Genomic DNA, 22,651 nt, shown 5'->3' with positions numbered 1-22,651 from the left:
AAAAAAGGCAGTATGCCAAAAATACCAGGATGTTGTACTATATCTGGTTACATTTCGCAGTATGCAAGCCAGCAGGTTTTTTAGGCTGTTCTGCCCCATAATCCTCTGCACAGGCGCGGCAGAAGATGCGTGGGTGTCACTACAGGTGTGCTAATCAGTGCAGTCACCTATGTCCCATTGTATGCATACCAGTCTTCAACAGTGCGTACTATGTTAGGGAAGCTGCAGTATGTAGCCTACTAGTAAAAAGATCAACTATGCGATTTGGGACAAACCAAAACAATCAAGACATATTACTCAACAAAACATGTAATGTTATATTTAATGTTTGATTAAAATCGAATCTTAAATAGATTCAATACCTTAAAACGTGCATTCTTACTTTTCAATATCTCCATCGTAATAATTGAATTCCTTTCCCTCCGCTTTTTTTTTGTTTTGTTTACAAACAACGTAGGCCTAAATACAAATATGCAGTGTCATACATAACGTAACGATTTGAAACTTTTCGACTAATATATTGCGTACCAGATATCAAAGTAGCCTACCAAAGTGTCAGAGTACCAGAATCAAACCAAGGCAAGAAAGCATTGATAAGGTAAGGGAAATATTTTAAATACATTTTTAAATACAATTTGCAATTACAAAACTTTTTTGTTTTCAATACTTTCATCTCACTTTGTGGCAATCTTGTAAGTGGTGGTGGGGTTAGCGGAGTGGGCGTGTCTAGACAGATGAAGCTTGACACACAACATAGCTTTTTAGGTGTTGTAGTATCGTATTTTCTCAAAGTTTGAAAATAATTCAGTTTATGGTACTAACTGACCTACACAGGCATATCCCCTTACTTCGCCAGCCAATAACCACGCCCATCCCGCCCCCACGTCAAAAGGCAACAGAGTAAAAAAGCCTGTCATACCTGTCTGAAGTGAGTCTTGCCTTCATTGCTTGCAGTCGTTGTAAAATCCAGTGAATGTCTTTGATTGGACGTGCCAGAACCACGTTCCGCCCTACTGCGCAATCTGAAAGTGTTTCACAAATGTTTGATGGCTTACTGTAGTCGACAGCAGCTGAGTGTAGTCACATTTATTTGACTCTCACAAAAAGTTTGAATAAGTAAGCATAAATATATGATTTTCTTTCTCTTAAAGGACACTACGATCGAGCCCAGCTATGGTATGTATCAGTACAAACAGTGGTTTGATTTGTGGGTGTAATTGGTGAAACTAAATCCCATCTAGAAATCTTTAATCTGTTTCTGCGTGTACATGAATGCAATATATTGTACTTAATGTACAACTGTTTAGCAAATGCATGGTCGGATAACATTATGTCGAATTTGTATTGTGAAGAGTTTTGGTCATTAAACTTTTCACAAATTGAAACTATTTTTGCAGATAATCGTTTAAGTATATTTATAATATTTTCATATTATCACATTTTGATTTAAAGGTTTTAAATGTACATATGATTGGCATGTTTGACCCTGATTAAAGGGAAAATGATTGAGATTTGTTTTCTGCATGCGTTGCACCAAATTGTATTCACTGCACTATAGATAGTATCAGAGATAGTATCATAGGCCTTGTTCGTTGTAATGTATTATGTTTTTTCCCCACAGGATGCTTACAGTGTTTTCATGCCTTGTTGTGAGGTAAGCCATACAAATTTGAATCTGTTTACATATTTCAGTGTTGAGGCTACAGCGTTCTACAGTCTATCATCATTATAAAGCAGGCTTATATAAATAGCTCGACATTGTTTTATATCGTAAATCGCCAGCAGATGTCGCCATCTTACAGCTGTGTTAAAAATAATGAAAAAAATCATGGATATTTAAAGGAGACATATTATGGTGTTTTCCCAACAAGTAAACATAGTATAAACATAGTACATAGTATATTCCAGAAAACATGTTTTTGAAGCTGTTTTGCTGCTTCGGCGGCAGTCCGACAGCTCTGACGGGGGGAGCTCAGCGGCAGTCAGGCAGCTCCGCCGGACTTCCTGCCAGGCAGTCAAATGGCTGACAAATTAGACATCTATTTTTGTATGGAATCTCCCTGCTAATGAAATGCATGAACATCTCTGCTCAACGCTTGTACGCTGGTCCACAGAATCTTATCTATGCTCTGATTGGATATTCAAAATGTGCCCCCCTCCTAGGAGGGGGCTCCGAAACGGACTCGTTTGTTTGGTAACTGTAGACGGGGTACTTTCAGAAATGCATATCTCACTCAAAAAAGCATGTACAGACTTATTTCAAAGTTTGTATGTGTGTGGCAGCACCAGAGACCCAAAACAATACCCCAAATCCAAGGAAAAGTGTTGTTTTCATAATATGTCCCCTTTAAAAAAATATCAAATGAGGGAAACAAACACACATTTATTTATATGTTTCTTTCCTATAGGGATATTTGGCCTTAATATGTGTGGTCATTTCCATCGTTTTCTTCGGCTGGTACATCCGAGACTCCTGCAAGCTGGACAGCTTCCACACCAAGCATGTGCTCATCACCGGCTGCGACAGCGGCTTCGGGAACCTGCTGGCCAAAGGTCTGGACCGGAAGGGCTTCAACGTGATAGCCGCGTGTCTGACGGAGCAGGGCGCCGCCGAGCTCTCCTCCGGGGCCTCCCACAGACTCAAGACGGTGTTGCTCGACGTCACAGACGCCAAGAGCGTCCGCCGCGCGCGGGAGTTTGTGAGCGCCGAGGTCGGCGAGCGAGGTGAGGTGAGGTGAGGTGAGGTGAGGTGAGGAGGGAGGGAGGAGGGAGGGAGGGCAGGTGGGCGGGGGGGCAACAGTCAGTGTTGCCAGATTGGGAGGGAAATCTGGCCCAATCTGGCAACACTGGCACCAGTATCAGTACACCGTGTCAGTCAGAATTGAGTACTGGGAGAGATATGCTTACTACTACCCTCCACCCTCCCCTCTCCCCCCCCGCGCTAGGTCTGTGGGGGCTGGTGAACAACGCAGGCCGGTCGCTGCCCGTCGGGCCCACAGACTGGCTGCAGCTTGAGGACTTCACCAAGGTGCTGGACGTCAACCTGGTGGCCGTGGTCGGCGTGACGCTGGAGCTGCTGCCCCTGCTGAAGAAGGCCCGTGGCAGGGTGGTGAACGTGGCCAGCGTGCTGGGCAGGGTGGCCGTCCTGGGCGGAGGCTACTCCATCTCCAAGTACGGAGTGGAGTCCTTCTCCAACGTCCTCAGGTATGGGTCGAGAAGGAACTTTTGTGGTTTTTATTTGGTTTCTAATCTGGCCCATTATTCATTCATTCATTCATTCATTCATTCAAATGAATTGTTTTGTTTCACTTTAAAACTGGCTTTGATCTTGACTTCTTTGTCTCCATGTTATATAGCGTAGAGACCTGGGTTTTATATGTTAGTATTTACACCACCTTACTTAAATGTGTTTAGTTCCATCGTGTTTATAATCAAATGAATACTTGATGAATAAATGAATACAATAAAAAAAATTCAGATGCCGCAACAAGCAGGTTACTAAATTTTGTATATTTTTTTATATGTCACACATTCTTAATTATTGTACTTTACTTTACTTTACTTTTGCTTTATTTGGCTCCTCCCAGAATGGACATGTCCCACTTTGGCATCAAAGTGTGTATTCTGGAGCCAGGCTTCTTCCAGACCGCCGTCACCCGCCACGACCTCATGGAGGAGAACCTCAGAGGTCTGTGGGACCGCCTTCCGCAGGAGGTCCAGAACTCCTATGGGCCCAAATACTTTGACCAATGTAAGGATGTGTTGTTTTTACTCCAAAGGTTACAATGCTTCAGAGACTTCATTCATTTTCTCCTCTCTCCTATTATGTAATTTTTTTGAGTACCGGCACTCATTAAAAAAAAGACTCTTCGGTTCAGATTCCTGTAGCTCAGGGGTTACCCCAACACGTACAGAATCAGTATTCATGCCAACATTTTGTACCAATACACTTGTTTTATCTTAAGTCACCCGGATGTCTTTTTTTGGGGGAGCCCTGGGCCGGGTCAGTGGTCTGCAAACTTAGTTCCCCGTCCAAGGTTATTTTCAGGGACCCTGGGGGGCCCATCTGGGACTGTCCCTGTCCCGGGACAGTTCCCCTGTTCTGGGACCGTTCCCCTGTCCCGGGAGCGTTCCCCTGCCCTGGTAACGTTCCCTATTCCGGGAGCATTCCCTGTTCCGGGAGAGTTCCCTGTCCAAGGCCTTCCTGGGGTAGTTTAGCTTTGATCCATTTAAAGACCGATCTCCTTCAACCCGACCTGCATGTCAGGCCCAAGGGGGAGAAGTTCTACTTCGGCCACTCTGCTCAAACACATTTACGTTTTCTTTTCCTTAGACACTTGCTTGTACAGCGCTTAGATTTCGTCAATGTTTTCTGCCTCGCTTTGCTATGAGTCTGTTAAACGACTTGGCTGTTTCCTCCCGGTGTGCTTCAGTTCTGAAGTACCAGAAATTCAACCTGTGGCTGATGTGCAGCCCAGACCTCACGAAGGTGACCAGCTGCATGGAGCACGCCCTGACGGCCCGCTACCCACGCACCCGCTACGGCGTGGGCTGTGATGCCCGGCTCTTCTGGCTCCCGCTGTCCTATTGTCCGACCGTCGTGATTGACTTCTTCCTCGGCCTGCTGTTCCCAACCCCGAGAGCTGTCTGAGTGGGTACCCCTTTAATGCAATCAAAGTACTGATAAACATTGTCTAGGAGTTAGCCATTGTTTCATGATTTATTACTGAAAATGATCACCCTGGCTGGAATATCACAAAGTCAGCAAAGCAGAAATTAGTTTGATCATGCTCAAGTGACAGGTCATAGGTCGTTCGAAATGGACAACTTTTTGCATGTCATATTTTCTACTTTCATACTGTCTATTAACTAAAATTAGGTATATTAAACATGAAAGATTGAGTAATTGACTTACTTTTTGTTCAATGACAAATATATGATCATGTAATGCAATTGTAATAATCTATCATGATTAAACTATACAACACAGTCTTGTTTCATTTTGCTGGTGTAGCTTTATTCAGAAGATCATCTATTTCAAAATGCCAGATATTGACAGAATCTTACTTTTTCAAATTTACAAATATACAACATATTCAAAAACATTCCTATAAGCAGCGTCAGTGCAAAGATATACATATAGTACATCAAATTAAAAAAAGTAATCACTCAAACAATTGGCGTGAGAGACTTTCGGAAGGCATTGTCAAAAAAAAAAGACTCCTTTGATGTATGCTATAGATCACGTGTGTGTGTACAGATCTCTTAAACAATAGTATGTATTGTCGACCATGTATATATATATATATATATATATATCAAACGATCCATGTTTGCTATAGATCGTACGTCTCATAATCTCTACATATTGGAGGTTTGTACACAGGCTGCATAAAAAAATAAATTCTGTGCAAAGTGTGTGTTTGTAATCTCGACGGGTCTAGGCGTCACTGTCCTCTTTGACGAGGGTGGCCGTGTCTTTGAAAGTGTCTTCTGTTGGGGAGAAGGTGGTGGAACGATCCTTCTTCTGGGGCTTGGCAGGAGGGACGAAGGGGGACGGGTCTGATGTACTGCCTCCGCCCACACCGCTGTCTGCAAGCCCTTTTTCATTCTTCATCTAAACCACAATCAGAAAGTAAATTTACATATCAGTATGGAATTTTTAGTATTGGTATATATTTTGATCAAATTGAAAGTATATTGCTGTAATACTCGTGTAAATATATTGGTTTGTGATTGTGTCGTGTCAAAAGGTGCAAAAATACTTTATTTTATTGTTTTTTTTCAAAGGATGTATATACATTCTCTATACCTCTGAATAGCCTGGATTTTCAAAAGTCGTGCTTGGCTTCAACTTTCTTTTGAAGAAGCTCCACTTGGACTCCTGGAACAACAACAACAATCCACGGTGAAGACCCTGACATCAGCCTCACGGTAATAGCCACGGTGCTTGTTGATGTGGCTGGAGAGTCTAACCTGGGCTGATTGGTCACTTGCTGTGGCGGTCTTCACCACCACCGCCCCCTGGTCTATGTTGAAGGCGGGGTTCGCAAAGTTGTTGGCCAGCTGCTCTCCGCTCATGTTGACAGTCACCTGGAGAACCAAAGAACTCACCGTGAGCTACAATGACATGAAACTAGAACATGAACTAGTGGTCGAGATGCTGGACCCTCACACCAAAAGGAGTTCTAATCCTGACTTTAGCATCAAAAAGGTTCTGGGTACAAACCCTGATGTCAGCGTCAAAAAGGTTCAGGGTTCCATCCTTGATGTCAGTGTCTAAAAGCTTCTGGGTTCAAACCCTGACGTTTGCATCGAGGGCCGTATTCACATGGGGCCGTATTCACAAAGAATCTTAGGGCTAAAAGTAGGTCATAAGTGGCGAATTTAGGAGTAACTCCTAAAAATAATGGGCGTGTCAGTCTTAAATTTAGGACTCCTAACTTTTTTCACTGAGAGCAATTCACAAAGTATTTTAGGCATAAAAGTAGCACCTAAGTCTAGGAGAGCTTAAAAGTCCTCGAGAGGACTCCTAACTCAGTAAGACCTATTCACAAAGAATCGGAAAATGGCTGCTAGACGAAATGTCTCTGTGAACTGTGAATTGATAAGGCGATATAGGCAAAATCGTGAGGGTATCAAACTTGTTGTGGAATTAGTGAATAACAATCCGATATTTAGCAACAGGGAAAATGTAACTTTGCAATGACGTCAATTTAGGAATATCACAACCATCAGTGATGGTTAAAACACAAGGGGGCAATGTTACAAATGTAACTTTAATCATCCTTAATTATTTAATATATAAATATAAATAAATCACTTAACCCATCATTATTTGTCTCATGTATTAATAGTAATACAACACTTTAATCATCATTATTTATTTCAAATAAAAATAAATGGTTTGAAGTAAAAAATAATAGGCCTATAACTACTCTTATTTATGATTACTATCTAATCATTTATTGTAAGATAATGTATTGTATTGAGTTTATAATCAGCTCAGTAAGGAGTCGGGAGTCGGACCAGTTGGGCTTTCGCTTGCGTTTCACGTTGTCTTCTCCTTCATTCATCATGATTGGAGGACTTGAACGGTGGTATGGGCTGATATTTAAAGTGTTTAGTGACGTAACCACGGGTGTGCATGGGTGTGCCTGGGACACCCAAGCGTGGTCCTGGCACACCTAAATATTTTCAGAATTAATTCATTACAACGATTTCTTTCAATTTAAAGCAAAATGTGACAGAGCGCGGTGCGCGTTGCACTAGGACTGCGTAGTGACCGGTCTAGGTCCACGCATTCGCTACCACAGAAGCGGGGCTGTGAAGGAACCCCCCCTATTGGATTTTGCGATTATATCCATACATTTCATTCCCCCATGTACAGCGTGGAGTGATTTAGTGGAGAGCCAGGGCTGCTTTCAGGATGGTCGTATCGATCGCTCCGGACCCTGGCTTCCACTGGACACTTGCAGCAGTTATTCTAACAGCCGGTAAATCACTGTGAACTTGAGGCCACCCAAACTCTCACAGGCGCACCTTAATTACAATCTCTGGCTACGCCCAAACTTTAAGTGCTGGAAATATGCTCATTGGATAATAGTTTGCAGGGTGCTTTTAATTACTTCCTTGATATAATGCAATTTACGTATTTTTATTGTTTGCTTTGGCTCTCTTTTTAACGTGCATACAACGTCATTATCGTGGTCTGCACAAACTTGTCATCGTGCGTGTATTCTGCTAACTGCACTGTCCATAACTGTTTGATAGGACTTCATTTGTAGCCTAGGCTATTTCCTTATTTTTCGTTGATTTAGTGGGCTCGTTTGTGGGAAGTTGCGAATGAGTTTCACGGAGACCGCCGGCACTCAACAGCCAATCACCGTACTGACCGCTTCAAAACTCGTGCACGAGAATCGATGTAAGGGGGCGTTAGGGGGCGTTACTCTTAGTTCACTCTTAGTGATTTATCCTTAGTATGAGTAGGTCTCAGCGGCTTTGTGAATAACTTTTAAGAAAAAACTCCTACATAAAAATGTTTTAGCGCGAGTTAGGAGCACTCCTAGCGGTAAGATAAAAAGCTTTGTGAATACAGCCCCTGACGTTCACATCGAAAAGGTCATCTTTGTTTTTAGGGTACATATCAAACCCTAGGGTTCACATACCCCTGGTTGGGACTCGTAACCATGTGAGGGGTACCTGTGTGGCGTGAATGACGGCGGGATCCCCGGACAGTACAGCGGCGGTGGCGTACAGGGGGTTCTCAAACGTGATTGGCTTTCTCCCCGCCTCCATGGCGAAGTTCTCATCCTGTGGAGGGATCACATGACGAGGACAGGGGGGTCAGCTGTGTGTGTGTGTGTGTGTGTGTGTGTGTGTGTGTGTGTGTGTGTGTGTGTGTGTGTGTGTGTGTGTGTGTGTGTGTGTGTGTGTGTGTGTGTGTGTGTGTGTGTGTGTGTGTGTGTGTGTGTGTGTGTGTGTGTGTCAGTCACCATCTGCATGGCAGTGTCGATGAAGGACACGCCCATGTTAGAGGGGCCCAGGTCCACATTGTCGCCCGACCGGAACGTCACGCCGTTCCCCGTGTCACCGGACTTCACCAGGCTGCTCAGACTGTTACCACACAGTCAGGGAGGAGGAAGAGCATGAGGAGTAGACGCTTGTATGAGGCAGACATTCCTAAATCCGAAGCATCTTACTGTTGTGCAATGTTGATGGCTTAATAAGAGCTTGGGCATACAGAGCTCCATAAATAATACGATGAAAATGTGTATTTATTTAATAAAAGAAAATTGGAAGAGGAAGTGGCTTACCTTGGTAACTTGGGCATGGGGGGGATGAGGGAGCCGGTTCGCTTGTAGTTGAGGAAGAGTCCAGCGACCAAGCCACCGGTCGCCACTATGATGATAACAGCTAGCAACACGGCCACAGCTAGGAGGAAATGCTTCACTGTTAGATTGTGATGATGACTCAACATTACTCTTACTATTACTCTGTTTCTGCTGGAGGAACCAATCATTTAATGAACTCTGAATCACCCATTAACTTAGTGGAGCGTGCATGCCCAAAACCCTGTTGCTGAGTGTCTCGCTAAGGTCAAGAGTTTAAGACTGTGTGCTATAAATACTAGGAATAGTAAGTAGTAATACTACTACCAGTCATTCATATCTCCCACCAGAAGTCCAGCAGGACGGCCTGCCTGTTGTCATATTATTATATTATTAGATCATGTATGTGAGTTAGAGGTGAAGAGCAGTACCTGTTCCGGCCGGGGCAGCCCTGGACTTCCCCAGGTCACAGTTATTGCCGGTGTAGCCAGACGGACATCTAGACGACAAAACAAAAACAACACAGTGTCCTTTACACTGACGGTCCCACATTATGACCGTGTCTCTCCCCTCCGGACCAGGGAGAAGTGGAGCTACGTGTAGGAGTGTTTGTCTTTAAACCGCAACATGTATCTCTGGGTACATTTATTAACATTGTGCACATACATCTGTAAAGGACGCTGGTCATCTTTTATTACTATAAACCAGATGTCACTCCTGTTTCGGTCTTTTCACATTAAAAGTCCTCAATAATTAACGACTATTAGTCAGTGTACAGATAATGCAGCCGTCCATCCACCAAGTCCTACGCTACAGGCTTTCAGCGACATAACTCGACAATAAAGGACATGCTACAAGACTTGTGAAAGAATTAACACAGCTGTCACTCATCATACTAATTATGGATCTGCAAATTTTTTCAGTCCATTATTTTTTGGGACTGAAAGCAGTGAAGACGTCACATAAAAGTAGCCAACCCATAATAAGTGTTATGAGCGACACCTGTGTTTATCCTATGACGAGGTTCTGGTGAAGGGCCGTGTCCAGGGGAGCGGACAGAGCCGACGAACAGAGCCTGATGGCGTTGTTTAAAGGCGGGGTCAGGGATCAGAGGTCAGGGGTCAAGGGTCAAACCCTGTGGCTGAGACTCACTTGCACTTGGGAATCCCGCCCTCGTTGGTGTAGCACGTACCCCCGTTCCTGCAGCGGCAGGCGGGTGGCATGGGGAACGGAGGCACGATGGCTGCAGGGGGAGGAGCCACAACAACGTCACACACACACACACACACACACCACACACGTGTGCAGGCGCACTGAAGACCAGTGTTGGGGTAGTTACTCCGAAAAATGTGTTACTTAAATTTGTTAATTACTTAAATTGTAATGAGATTACTTTAGCACCAGCAGCTACGTCACTCAAATCGATCGCTATGGCAACGTGCCGAGGCAAGCAGCACACACACAGGCAGCACACATGCATGCAACACTTAAACAGATCGGAACTTTACACAGGCAAATGGCTTGGGTAACGCAGGAATGCGCGTTCCTTTAGTCTAATAAAGTAGTGTAGTTACCGATATTTTTAGTGTAATGCGTTACTTTACTTCGTTACCCCAAAAAGTAATATCGTTACTGTTACGGTTATGGGTTGGTGTCACATAATTCACTTCCTGTTCCTTGTCGTCCCTGGTTTGTCTTGTGATTATGTGTCTCCGCCCCTCACCTGTGTCTAGTTTGTGTTTTGTCCAATGTCATTGAACATACTACCTACACTATTGAGGGTGTATTTTGTCACGGTGCTTTTTGCCTTGTTCTTGTTCATATGTAAGTAAGTAAAGCCTTTTGTTGTGAATCTCCCTTGTCGTGCATTTGGGTCCTTCCCAACCTTGTAACCGTTCCTGACAGTTACTGTAATCCGTACTTACTTTGTTTACAATATCGCCTCACATTCAGCCATTTATACACACATTCGCACACCGACGGCGGTGTTTACCATTTAAGGTGACAGTTACTTTGTAACTCGTTACCCCCAACACTGCTGAAGACACACTGATCTTGTAGGGTCCTGTGTTAAGTTTTTGTTTCATGTTGTTGATGTCTTTATTTTATTAGGATTCTTACTTTTCTACATTTTTGCGCTTTTTTTGTAAGCATTGTCATCATCCAGTTTGCACTATGTTGTATACAGTGTATTTTATGTTTCGTATGATATAATATACATTATAAAACAGGTGGCTTAAATCAAGCGATCTGATTGGTTCCTGTTATATATTGTAATTGTAACTATATGTAACTGTTAAATATTGAGCGTATATACACAGCTAGTTTACAGAGTTCAGTATCCCTCTGCGCCTAACTTGAACTGTTTATTTATATATAAAAGCAATAGCATAGTTCACTGAAGCCTAAAAATATGTTGATTGTTGGAGAGGGTGGAAATGTTGTAAAGCAATAGGCACACGGTGAGTGAACTCGATAGTAGGCTAAATTGCCGGCGAACCAAGCTACCGTCTCTAGCCTAGCCTTCTCTCTTCTAGCAACCGCCGTACACTTTGCAGGCAGCCAGGAGGGACTACTTTTTTGTATTTGTTAAAAAAAAATGCATTTCTGACTTTCTTGCTTTTTCAAAATTGAGGGTGTCTATGACTTTCATTTCGTCATACTTACGTAACCGTTTTATAAAAGCAATAGATCACTTCAGTCAGTCACATACCACAGCCTGTCTTGATCTATTGCTTAAATATAATATAAAACATGGGACAATGGGGAAATGAATAATGTAATCAAAAATGTAAAGTTATTTCACATTACATTACGAGACATGGGAACAGCGGTGCCACTGAAGTGTACCTGCGTCGCACTGGTTGGAGCTGAAGCCAGTCAGGGAGGAGCCCTGAGGACAGGTACAGGTGTAGCCGCCCGGGCGCAGCAAGCACAAGTGGCTGCAGGCGTCCCTGCAGGGGTTCAGCACTGAGGGGAGAGGACGTGGTCAACACCTGAGAACCCAAACCCTGTCCCCTAACCCTGACCCAAACTCTGACCCCTGACACAAACTCTGACCCCAAAAACTGACCCCTAACCCGAACACCTAACCATGAGAAAAAAAATATATATAAAATTATAGATATTTTTTTAAATAATCAAAATAAAATGAATGAATCCAAAAGAAATGAAAGAATGAAATAGACAATGAGGGTTAGATGGTCGTCATACAATGTGGGCTTGTGAAGTCCTTAGACTCTAACTTTGAAGGTCTCCATCCTAACCCATCAGTTTTAACCTGACCAGCTGGGTCACCCTACGGACACGTCTGCTCACCTGAGTGGTTGTGCCGGTGCTCCTGATAGATGCGGACCTGGGTCAGCCAGGGGTTGATGGTCAGAACCTTGACTTTGTTCCCGTTGCCAAACTTGTCCGTCTTCCACACCTCCCCCCTCTCCTTGGTGGTCCAGTAGACGTGCCCCTCAAACACATCCAGGCTGTACGGGTTCCCGATGTCTGCAGCCAGGGAAACGTTGCAATCGGCAATATAAACACACACACACATACCCCTACATGTGCACATTTAGTGCTCGAATAATAAGCACGTTAAAGGACAATTCTGGTATTTTGAACACTGAGCCAACTTTCTGGGTTGTCTAGGATTAAATAGTGGTTGTGGGAGTGGTTGACACCAAAATTTTGGTTATTGGTCCTGTCTCGGCTATTTGGCTCATTTAGAATCAACCCTGCCTGCTTCAGAATGGCTGGCTACGGGCATTCACAAACCTGTCCTTAAAATCTTACTCTAAACGTTTGTTTTCAGAAATATGCAACTTACCGAGTGGTTAGTGGTGTTTGTTGAGGTTTCAAATCAAGTATCGTAGCGAAATACAGTTTCTGTCGTGTTTTATTTGGCATTTTGTAAATTTGATTTCTGTTGGAAGACTCATTGCTCGTTGACCAGAAACGGAAAGGGGGGCTGTTTACGTTTGGTCGTAGTCTTTTCGCTCGGTTCTCCGTCTCAACAGTAGGGCTAGAACCGAGCGAAAAGACTACAACCAAACGTAAACAGCCCCCTTCAAAATAACGGAATTGTCCTTTAAACAAACAACATGAACAATATGTAACTGCTTGTGGCAGAAGCAACAGGGAGTGTATTCAAATTCTTTCTGAAATCCCTTATTTTGAAACATCTTTACCTCCTGAAACGAGGACCTTCCTGTCCGCGCCGTCCGGCCTCATGGAGCCGATGACGTTCTCCTTGGAGTCACACCAGTAGAGCCGGTCCCCGTTCAGGTAGTCCATGGTGAGGCCCGTGGGCCAGCCCAGGTCCTCGTCCAGCAGGGTCTGCCGGTGCTGGCCGTCCATCCATGCCGACTCTATCCTGGGTCTCCGGCCCCAGTCCGTCCAGTACATGGTGCTGTCCGTCCCAAACACAGAGCGTTCGTTAAACACGTTTCACTCACAAAGGACTGGATGCAAGGGAACAGGGGTTGACTCCTGTGGCGGCATGTGGCTCAGGAGGTAGAGCAGGTTGGCTGGTAACGGGAAGGTTGCTGGTTCGATCCCCGGCTCCTCCTAGCTAGAGTGTCGAGGTGTCCCTGAGCATGACACCTCACCCTAACTGCTCCCGACGATTCTGGCTGTCACCTTAAATGGTAAACACCGCCGTCGGTGTGCGAATGTGTGTATAAATGGCTGAATGTGAGGCGATATTGTAAAGCACTTTGAGTGGCCACTGGTTAGAAAAAAGTGCTCTATAAATGCAGTCTGTGTACCATTTACTCCTCTTACCCAAGTGAAGGATTGACCACGATGGCGGCGGGCTGGTCGAGGTCGGTATAGATCAGCCACTTCCTGTAGCGGCCGTCTAACTCGGCCACTTCGATCCGATTAGTCCCCGCATCCGTCCAGTAAATGTGTCTGGGAGGGAACGAGACACATGGTTGTAGACGATGTCTGGGGTTGAATCTAGAACACACTTTGTTGAGATGTACTTTCTCTGATGCACTACCACTATCAGGAAAAACATTGAACTTGTGTCTTGTTGTTTCACTTGACTTTCTCATACTAGTTTGCACGAGATATGCTGAATATACAATTTGATTTGATTAACATTAACATTGCTAACATTGTCCTAAAGCTTCTCTTCTGCACAGTGTCCACTTTAAAGGGAACATTTTATACCACCAGGTGTGAGTGTGATTAGCCATTACAAGCCGTTTTGAAAATGTGCCGCTTCTGACATCACAGGTGGGCGTGTCCACCTACGTAGATGTATGACGGATAGATGAGCAGTGTTACAGTCCACTGGGTAGGCTGGTAGACTGATCTATCCAGCACAAATCTAGGTGGACACGCCCACCTGTGATGTCTGAAGCGGCACATTTTCAAACCGGCTTGTAATGGCTAATCACAATCACACCTGGTGGTATAATATGTCCCCTTTAGTGAACTAGCTCCTGGGACTTTTATGCAGCGACCCTAACCCTGACTGCATTTGGCTCGGGGGGTCTCATGTCCGGGAGTTACCCTGCGATCCAGTCCACGGCGAGGCCCTCGGGGTTGGCCACGTAGCGCAGGTTCAGGTCCACCTCCTTCACGGGGTTGTTCCCGTTGTCTTCGAAGGTGGTCATGTACGCCCGCTTGATGGAGCCGAACTGGGAGCCGCGGCCCAGAACGGACCAGTACACCACGCCTGGAGGACATGGGATGAACGTGTGAGAATCAGAACATTTTAAAGGAATACTACAAATGACTACAAAAATCTGTATTTATTAGGGATGCACGATAACTTTTTAACCGATACCTATAACCGATAACTTTCAGCTCCTAAAGGCTGATACTGATAACACACACACATATACATATATATGATCATGACATTAATACTATGAACAAACCCAAAAAGCTTTGGATTTTTATTCACACTTGATGCCCGATATGCGGACATCGGCGTCGCTCAGACATCAGTAGAATCAACGGGGGGTTTAGGGGTGCGGGCTGCAAGGGGCGGGATATGGCGTAGGGTCGAGGTTCGCAAGAGGTGGGATAAGGACGGCCCCTGTCACTCAGGTGTATAATTATATAATAATTATCGTGCACCCCTAGTATTTATGATACTCCTTTGCAGTGGAAAATATATGATGAGATGATAATATATACTGATATATGATATGATATTCAGGGAGGGAGGGAGGGGGGGGCAGCCTTACTCAATCCCTCCCCCTGGGGGTCCCACAGGTAGTCCAGGGCCTGGATGTGCTCGGAGTTGTCCAGGTAGTCAGAGTACTGCTCCGAGGACAGGTTGAAGCGCCGGATGCGGACGTTGTCGGGCAGCAGCAGCACTGGAGGGTTTCCTGCAGATAAAAACATAGCAAGACAAACTAGTTACAAGAGTTACAACTAGTTACAACTAGTTACAAATGACAGAAATGTGTTCACCTCAAAGACAAGATCGGTCCTGCCTAGCTCAACTGCTTGGTCTGCCAAAGAGTGGGTGTGTGTGTGTCTGCGTGTGTGTGCGTGTGTGGTTGTGTGTGTGCGTGCGTCAGCGTGTTTGTCTGTAGTGTGTTTGTGCATGCAGGTTTGATTCCCGCCGGGGCCACCGTGTATGCATTCTTCTATGCTAAGAATGCATACACTCCTTTGTATCAATGTACAATATGCGATTCACAGTGTACAGGAAAACAATAGTGTGAAGAGGCCAGAGGATGTAGAGTCACATTAAGTGCGGTGGTGTGTTACCCGCGGCGGCGCACTCCTGGCCGTGGGGCTGCCCCACCGAGTGGAAGCCGGCGGCGCAGAAACAGCCGTAGCTCCCCTTGGTGTTCCTGCAGGCCTGGGGACACGTCCCGAACACCTCACACTCATCCACGTCTGGACAGCAGGGGCCGAGGAGAGAGGACGCAAGGAGAGAGGACGCAAGGAGAGAGGACAAAAGGAGATCAGCAGGGGCCCCGAGGAGAGAGGACGCAAGGAGAGAGGACGCAAGGAGAGAGGAGAGAGGATGCAAGGAGAGAGGTCACAAGCAGAGAGGACACAACGAGATCAGCAGGGGCCCGAGGAGAGAGGACACAAGCAGATAGGACACAAGGAGATCAGGAATGGATAGACACACATGCACATAAGCCACACACACACACACACACACACACACCCACACACAGGATGCTATCTGGAATGGACATGCACATGAGCCACACACACACACAGACACACACACACACACACGTGTACCTTGGCAGGTGGTCCGGTCGGTGGGGGGGGGTTTGTACCCGGGTCTGCAGGAGCACAGGAAGCCGCCGCCCATCACATCTGTACAGTTGTGCTCACAGAGGTCCTCAGAGCAGGAGCGCCCGCTGCCGTTGACTGAGGAGGCGCAGCAATGCATTGTGGGTTACACAATGGTAGTAGACATATGTCATATGTTTAGGACTTATCAATTTGATTTCATATTCACATTCATATCATTTATTAAGTATTCTTTCATTTCAGACAGTTTCAGACAGCTGTCTGAATTAAAGTAAAATGAAAATATAATAGCAGCAGTAAAATAGTTACATAATACAGGTTTAACTAAAGATATATATATATATATATATATATATATATATATATTCAAATACCCCATGCTATTGACATAAGCAGCATGACTTTGTGATTCTATTCCCAGTTAATTATGTCAGCAATCACAGCAATTTAAAATTAATAAATCATAAAAAAAGACACCAATGAATCCCCATGAATAGGTTCTTATCTCGTTGTTAAAATCATCGCGTCCTCATCTTACCGCAGCCTAGCTCGTCTGAGTGGTCACCGCAGTCATCGTAGTCATCGCACACATACTGCTGGGGCACACACTGGCCGTTCCCGCACTTATACTGGTCCTCCGAGCACGGCCCGGGGGTCGGCTCCCGACCTGAGGGGGGGGGAGGGGGGCCGATGAGACACGTGTTGCCGTGGCGATGGTCATAACAGCAGAGATGAGGGGCGTAAGTCACAACACCCCCATCCCAGCCAGAGAGGAACAGGGATGGAGAGGCCACCCAGGATGGATGTGGAGTACAACTGGAACTGATCTTTAAACATCATGTCTGAATACACATTTACACATCAGCATGTTGTAAGATGGTCTACGGTCTAAATATCCCTCTGCACCGCCCCTGTGCCATTCTTTCTGAATTCTTGTATACTCTTTACTGTACTGACAGCGATGTATTGTTTCTCTTTCTTCTGACAAATGTACTTATTGTAAGCCGCTTTGGATAAAAGAGTCTAAATGTAAATGCTTGTCTCACATGTATTGAATATTGAGTAATGACGACTATTTACAGTGTAGTAATGATTACTGTATTAATGAGTACTGAGCTGTATTGAGTACTGAGTATCATTGAGTAGTATTGGGAGTGTGTTTCTGCTCACAGTTCTCCGGCTTCTCGTCGCTGCCGTCCCCACAGTCGTCCACTGAGTTGCAGAGCTCGTGGCTGTACACACAGCGGTTGTTGTCACAGCGGAACCGGAAGGCTCCTTCACACGGGATATCCACTGGATGGGGGGGGGAGATCGCTATGGTTACCCTCTGCAATATGGCCTGGTCGCCAAGACTTAATCTTGTTGCTAGCGTCACTTGAGAAAGAGGGTGGATCAATTCAATATTATATTAAAAAAAAGTTGTTGTTGTTACTGTTTACGGGTTGTTTTCTGTACGTGTGTTTGTGTGTGTTTGTGCGTTTGTGCGTGCATGTGTGCGCGTGTGCATCTTACAGCACAGGTGGAGCTCCTCGTCTGAATGGTCGCCACAGTCGTTGTCTCCGTCACACTTCCAGTGGGGCTGGACGCACACGTGGTTCCTGCACTCGAACAGGAAGGCGGGGCAATAGGTGCCGTTGGGGTAGCGTGTTGCTGGAAGAATCACACGCAGGAATGTTGTCTATCTGTCTTTCATGACGTGCACACCTCCATCACAACAGTGTGTATGTAAATTAATAACTAAGGGAGTTTTTTCTTGCCCTCTGGGGAGCTGGGGAGCTAGGGTCAGGGGTGTCATGAATATACGGCCTGTTAAGCCCTTTGAGACTGTACCTGTGGGGCTATGCAAATACAATACAATTGTATTTAATGTGATTAGAAATCCATCCATGATGGATTTGAATGGCAGGGTGACAGAAAGCGGTTGGGCTCCATCACTTACGACAGGCGCTCTCGTCGGAGTAGTCCAGACAGTCCGCGTTCCCGTCGCACTTGAAGCGCTCGGCGACACAGTGGCCGCTGCTGCACTGGAAGTAGCCGGGCTGACAGGTCCTCAGCTCTGTAACCGAGACAACACAGGACACAAACACAAACAACGCAAACATGAGCACCCCCGCGATAATACACTGGTTACGACTGAATTCATTTCTTATCCAAAGCTTTTCCATTCTGCTTTGGTACCGAAACAAACAAACAAGGTGGTGCTGTTGGTCTCCGGTGTGTTGTTGTACAGTTGTTTACACACAGAGGAGTATCGTAGTGGTGTTGTGTGTTTGCTGCTTCTTGGCTCAGCGAGGCCTTGGAGCAGCTGACACGCGGCCAGACCCCCCGGGGGGAGGGGGGCGACCGGGGGGCCGACACACAGAGAGCCCACACTCACCGCAGTCCCTTTCATCCGAGTTGTCCTCGCAGTCGTTGTCATGGTCACAGACCCAGCGGTCGGGAATGCAGTGCAGATTATCACAGCGGAACTCGCTCTCGGTGCAGGCGCGCGGGGCTGGGCGCAGCGAACACAGGGGAAGGAGAGGGAGAGACTCGCATTAGTGTCCCTTTTTTTGTTTGGAGTAATGGTTAAGGAGAGTGTTCTCTATGTGTGTTCATCGGATTTGTGGCAAGACTATTGAGTATATATAACAGGTAAAACACTATCTACAGGGCGCCCTGAAAAATGCAAAAAATGATTATTTATTTATTTATTGATGTTGAGTCACTACACAACCGTTTTATTTACAATACGTAGCCTCACTACAACGGGGGTTTACAGCTTTAAAATGACATCATCCTCAGTGCGCGCACACACACACAACACACACACACACACACACACACACACCACAATTTATTGGCACGGCGGTATCTTGGCAGGCCCCCCGAGGCCGTAACCACGGGAATGGCGGCAGCGCTCCCGACGGAGCAGCGCTGTGATTTAGTCCCGGGCGGGGCCGCGGGGCCCTCATCGTGAGCCGCCCTGCTCAGACGTGTTTAAGCTCTCCGGAGGGCAGTGGGGTGACCCCCCCCCCCCCCCTCATAGCCTCCCCCGAGGACGGCCCGTCTCCTGATAACACCGCCTGTCACCGCCCCGCACCGCCCCGGGCCGCTGATCACTCTCTCTAACGTTATCTGACCAGACGATAGCCGGGCCCTTCTCATGCACATCAGCGCAGCTAATTCATCTGGGGGTGGGGGGGGCGGGCATAGGGCCGGAGCTCAGATCCCACAGTGAATCATTCTGTCTGAACCACACACGGAAAACTATGGAAGAGGATTAGGGCCACTGTGTTTAAAGTCAGAATTCTGAGAATCAATTCTAAATTCTGAGAATAGAAGTCCAAATTCTGACTTTAATCTCACAGGCTAAAGAAGGGTAATTCCTGTTAAGAGCCAAGGTCAGTGAGAGTCACTCTGCAACGTACAGGACATGAACCACACTCAGACCAAAGAAGTGGGATATAAGCACGTTTTTGCTTGTTCAAGGGGGGGACAGATAGAGAATTATGGCCACACATGTGAGTTTAAAGTCAGAATTCTGGGAATAAAGTCTGAATTCTGACTTCTGACGTCGAAAGAGAGAAGGAACGACACGTAGCACTGACTTATATCCAAAGGAAAGTATTCCAGTACAGAGCCACACGACATGCAACCCGCTTCTGGTTCTCAGGAACCAGGTGGCTTTGGGGCAGGATGGGGGGGGACTGAGGACTCACTGCAGCCACGCTCGTCAGAGTTGTCCCCGCAGTCATCAGCTCCGTCACACCTCCACCGCAGAGGCACGCACTGGTGGTTGTCACAGCGGAAGTCTCCGAGAGGGTCACAGGTCATCTCGTCTGGAGAGAGAGCGGGAGAGAGAGGGAGAGAGAGAGAGAGAGAGAGAGAGAGAGAGAGAGAGAGAGAGAGGATGGTTAGCATGAAAGGATGCTATGGTTGCTCTGAGGAGCTTTATTTGCAGAATGAACTGTAGTATAGGGTTGAAATGTGACATCAGTAAAATACCATAACCACATCGTCAATGACTGCATCATTTCAAATATTCTTGTATTTGAGGAATTAAAGACGTAAAACATTTTTATAGGGAGGCATTTTAGAATCAAGTATCAATCTGATTACAAAGTTTAATACAGCAGACATATAGATCATGTGAACGTAATCTGAAGTAAACCTGTTTCTCCTCTTCTCATTCAAACATTCACTCATCTCACAGGAGGACACGAAGAGGGAGGAGGTTGAGGAGGCGGAAGAGGAGGAGGAGGAAGAGGTAGAGGAGGAGGAGAAGGAGAAGGGACTAGAATTAGAGACACCCGGCATGCCTCTGATGGATGGCCAAACAAGCGTGTGACTCCATGGGATAAGACCGCTGAGTGGAGATGAGGTTGAAGTGAGGGAGTGGAAGTGTGAGGAGGGGAGGAGAGGTGAGGAGAGCTGTCTCTACCACCCGGTGCTGGGGTCGTGAGGAGGAGGAAGGTAGGGGAAGAGAGGAGAGGAGAGCCGTCTCTACCACCCAGTGCTGGGGTCGTGAGGAGAGGAGAGAAAAGGAGAGGATAGGGGAGGAGAGGGGAGGGGAGGAGAGGAGAGGGGAGCCAAGGAGAGGAGAGGGGAGGAGAGGAGAGAAAAGGAGAGGAGAGGAGAGGAGAGGAGAGCCATCTCTACCACCCGGTGCTGGGATCGTGAGGAGGAGAGGAGAGGAGAGAAAAGGAGAGGAGAGGGGAGGAGAGGAGAGGAAAGGAGAGGATGAGAGAAGAGAAGAGGAGAGGAGGGGAGAGGGGAAGAGAGGACAGAGGAGGGAGGAGAGTGGAGAGTATAGGAGAAGGGAGGAGAGGAGATGGGAAGAGAGGAGAGGACAGGAGAGGAGAGGGGAGGGGAGAAGGGAGGCGAGGCGAGGAGAGGAGAGGAAAGGCATCTCCACCACGAGGGGCTGGGGTCAGAGCCTGCGGCCCACCTTACTCCGCAGCTACATTCTGTAACAACCAGACCAGCTCTGATCTTCCCTCCTGTACGCAGCGGAGTCTGATGGAGCTGATAAGACTAGGGGAGGACGAGTTGGTGTGTGTGTGTTTGTGTGTGTGTGCGTGTGTGTGTCTGTGACGTGCACTATGTGTGTTTCTGTGATGTGTACGGTAGGTGTGTGAGATTTGTTTGTCTGAATAAACACGGTAAAAAAAAAACACACACACACATACACACCGTGACCCATGCACCCGGACAGCCCATAAATCTGCAGAGCTCTCAAGGAGAATGTGGCGGGGGAGGGGTAATGAGGGCACCTCCCTGACCGACTCCGTAACCCCCCATGAGGAGGAGGAGGCTGGAGGGGAGATAATGACCCTTCACTCAGGTCAGTACCAAGACACAGGGAGAAATAAGCGGAGGCTCCCCTGTTTTTCCCTCCAGCCCGTCCAGTGGGTGATAGTTAGTCCTGACCACAACAGTAAATCCATACACTTCACCCTACACTTTACCATTTCCAATTGTGAGTCATTTAGCAGACCTATTGTTTAGATAAACAGGAAGAATGAGGAACTTAGGGATGGAACCCAAAACCCACCCCTAGACGACCACTAGACCCTCCGCCCTCCAGAACCACGCTCTGTAAGTGTGTGTGTGTGTGTGTGTGTGTGTGTGTGTGTGTGTGTGCGTGCGTGCGTCTGTACATGTGTGCGTGCTCACCACAGCCCTGCTCGTCGCTGTCGTCCCGGCAGTCGTTGTGTCCGTTGCACACGGCCCACAGCGGGACGCAGCGGTAGTTGGTCCGGCAGTCGAACTCTGTGTGGTTGTCACAGCGATAGGCCGGACCCACTGGGGGAGAGAGGGAGAGAGGACACAACGTCACTACGGGAGAACATCACGGTCTACAGGGAGCGTTGGTGCTGTATCAAACGGTATGTCTGCTGTATGTCCAAATGACACATGCCGACAGAAACACCAATGTTTGTTATGTGACCGTGTGTTTCGTTGGTGTATGTGCTCTGTACGTGTGTGTGTGTGTGTGCTCTGAACACGTGTATGTGTGTGTGCGTGCATGCGTGTGCTCTGTATGTGTGTGTGCCCTGTAAGTCTGTTTGTGCTCTGTATGTGTGTGTTTGTGTGTGTGCATGCGTGGTTCTGTGTGCATGTGTGTGTGTGTGTGTGTGTGCTCTGTATGTGTGTGTTTGTGTGTGTGTGTGTGTGCTCTGTACGTGTTGTGTGTGTGTGTGTGTGTGTGTGTGTGTGTGTGTGTGTGCCTGCGAGTGCATGTGTTTGTGTGTGTGTGTGCTATGTATATGTGTGTGTCTGCGTGTACGTGTGCTGAGCCCCCCCCCCGGTCCCTTACTGCACTCCTCCAGCGGCTCGTCTGAGTTGTCCCCACAGTCGTCGTCGGCGTCGCACCTCCAGCTCAGCGGGACGCAGCGCCCGTTGCGGCACTTGAACTGGCCCGGCCGGCAGGTCCTGCTGGCGCAGTGGGCCGGCTCCTCGTCCGAGCCGTCGCCGCAGTCGTCCTCGCCGTCGCATTGCCACGCCTCCGGCACGCACCGCTTGTTAGCGCACTGCCACTGGTGGCTCTCACACTGGTGGGTGGCTGGCGGGGCCGACGGGAGGGGAAGGGTTCATGGAGG

At 47.0% G+C, this 22,651-nt stretch overlaps 2 protein-coding genes across 2 annotated transcripts in view; one reads left to right on the top strand and one right to left on the bottom strand.

Moving 5' to 3' along the window:
- Positions 1–61: 61 nt before the first annotated feature.
- On the top strand, positions 62–4,651 carry LOC311358845 (retinol dehydrogenase 7-like; the record flags this gene model as incomplete). The annotated part of the gene is made up of 6 exons (XM_084478949.1): positions 62–145; positions 1,622–1,654; positions 2,409–2,724; positions 2,946–3,204; positions 3,588–3,751; positions 4,434–4,651. 6 exons carry the CDS (start codon positions 62–64, stop codon positions 4,649–4,651), a joined length of 1,074 nt encoding a protein of 357 aa, XP_084335075.1.
- Positions 4,652–5,440: 789 nt separating this feature from the next.
- Positions 5,441–22,651, bottom strand: part of lrp2a (low density lipoprotein receptor-related protein 2a) — a gene marked incomplete at both ends in the record, with an annotated part of 64,379 nt that continues 47,168 nt past the window's right edge. The window contains 24 exon segments of the mRNA XM_084478984.1: positions 5,441–5,617; positions 5,813–5,884; positions 5,977–6,093; positions 8,203–8,313; positions 8,496–8,616; positions 8,817–8,934; positions 9,263–9,330; positions 9,984–10,074; positions 11,682–11,801; positions 12,150–12,329; positions 13,013–13,233; positions 13,608–13,736; positions 14,346–14,511; positions 15,029–15,172; positions 15,561–15,692; positions 16,053–16,184; positions 16,606–16,734; positions 17,238–17,360; positions 17,580–17,717; positions 18,007–18,123; positions 18,445–18,561; positions 19,769–19,888; positions 21,726–21,854; positions 22,369–22,614. Coding sequence (XP_084335110.1) covers positions 5,441–5,617; positions 5,813–5,884; positions 5,977–6,093; positions 8,203–8,313; positions 8,496–8,616; positions 8,817–8,934; positions 9,263–9,330; positions 9,984–10,074; positions 11,682–11,801; positions 12,150–12,329; positions 13,013–13,233; positions 13,608–13,736; positions 14,346–14,511; positions 15,029–15,172; positions 15,561–15,692; positions 16,053–16,184; positions 16,606–16,734; positions 17,238–17,360; positions 17,580–17,717; positions 18,007–18,123; positions 18,445–18,561; positions 19,769–19,888; positions 21,726–21,854; positions 22,369–22,614 — 3,218 coding nt within the window.

The sequence above is a fragment of the Micromesistius poutassou genome, assembly GCF_964030765.1.
Source record: "Micromesistius poutassou genome assembly, chromosome: 14".
NCBI classification, from domain to species: Eukaryota; Metazoa; Chordata; class Actinopteri; order Gadiformes; family Gadidae; genus Micromesistius; species Micromesistius poutassou.
This window is presented reverse-complemented; position numbering and strand designations above follow the sequence as displayed.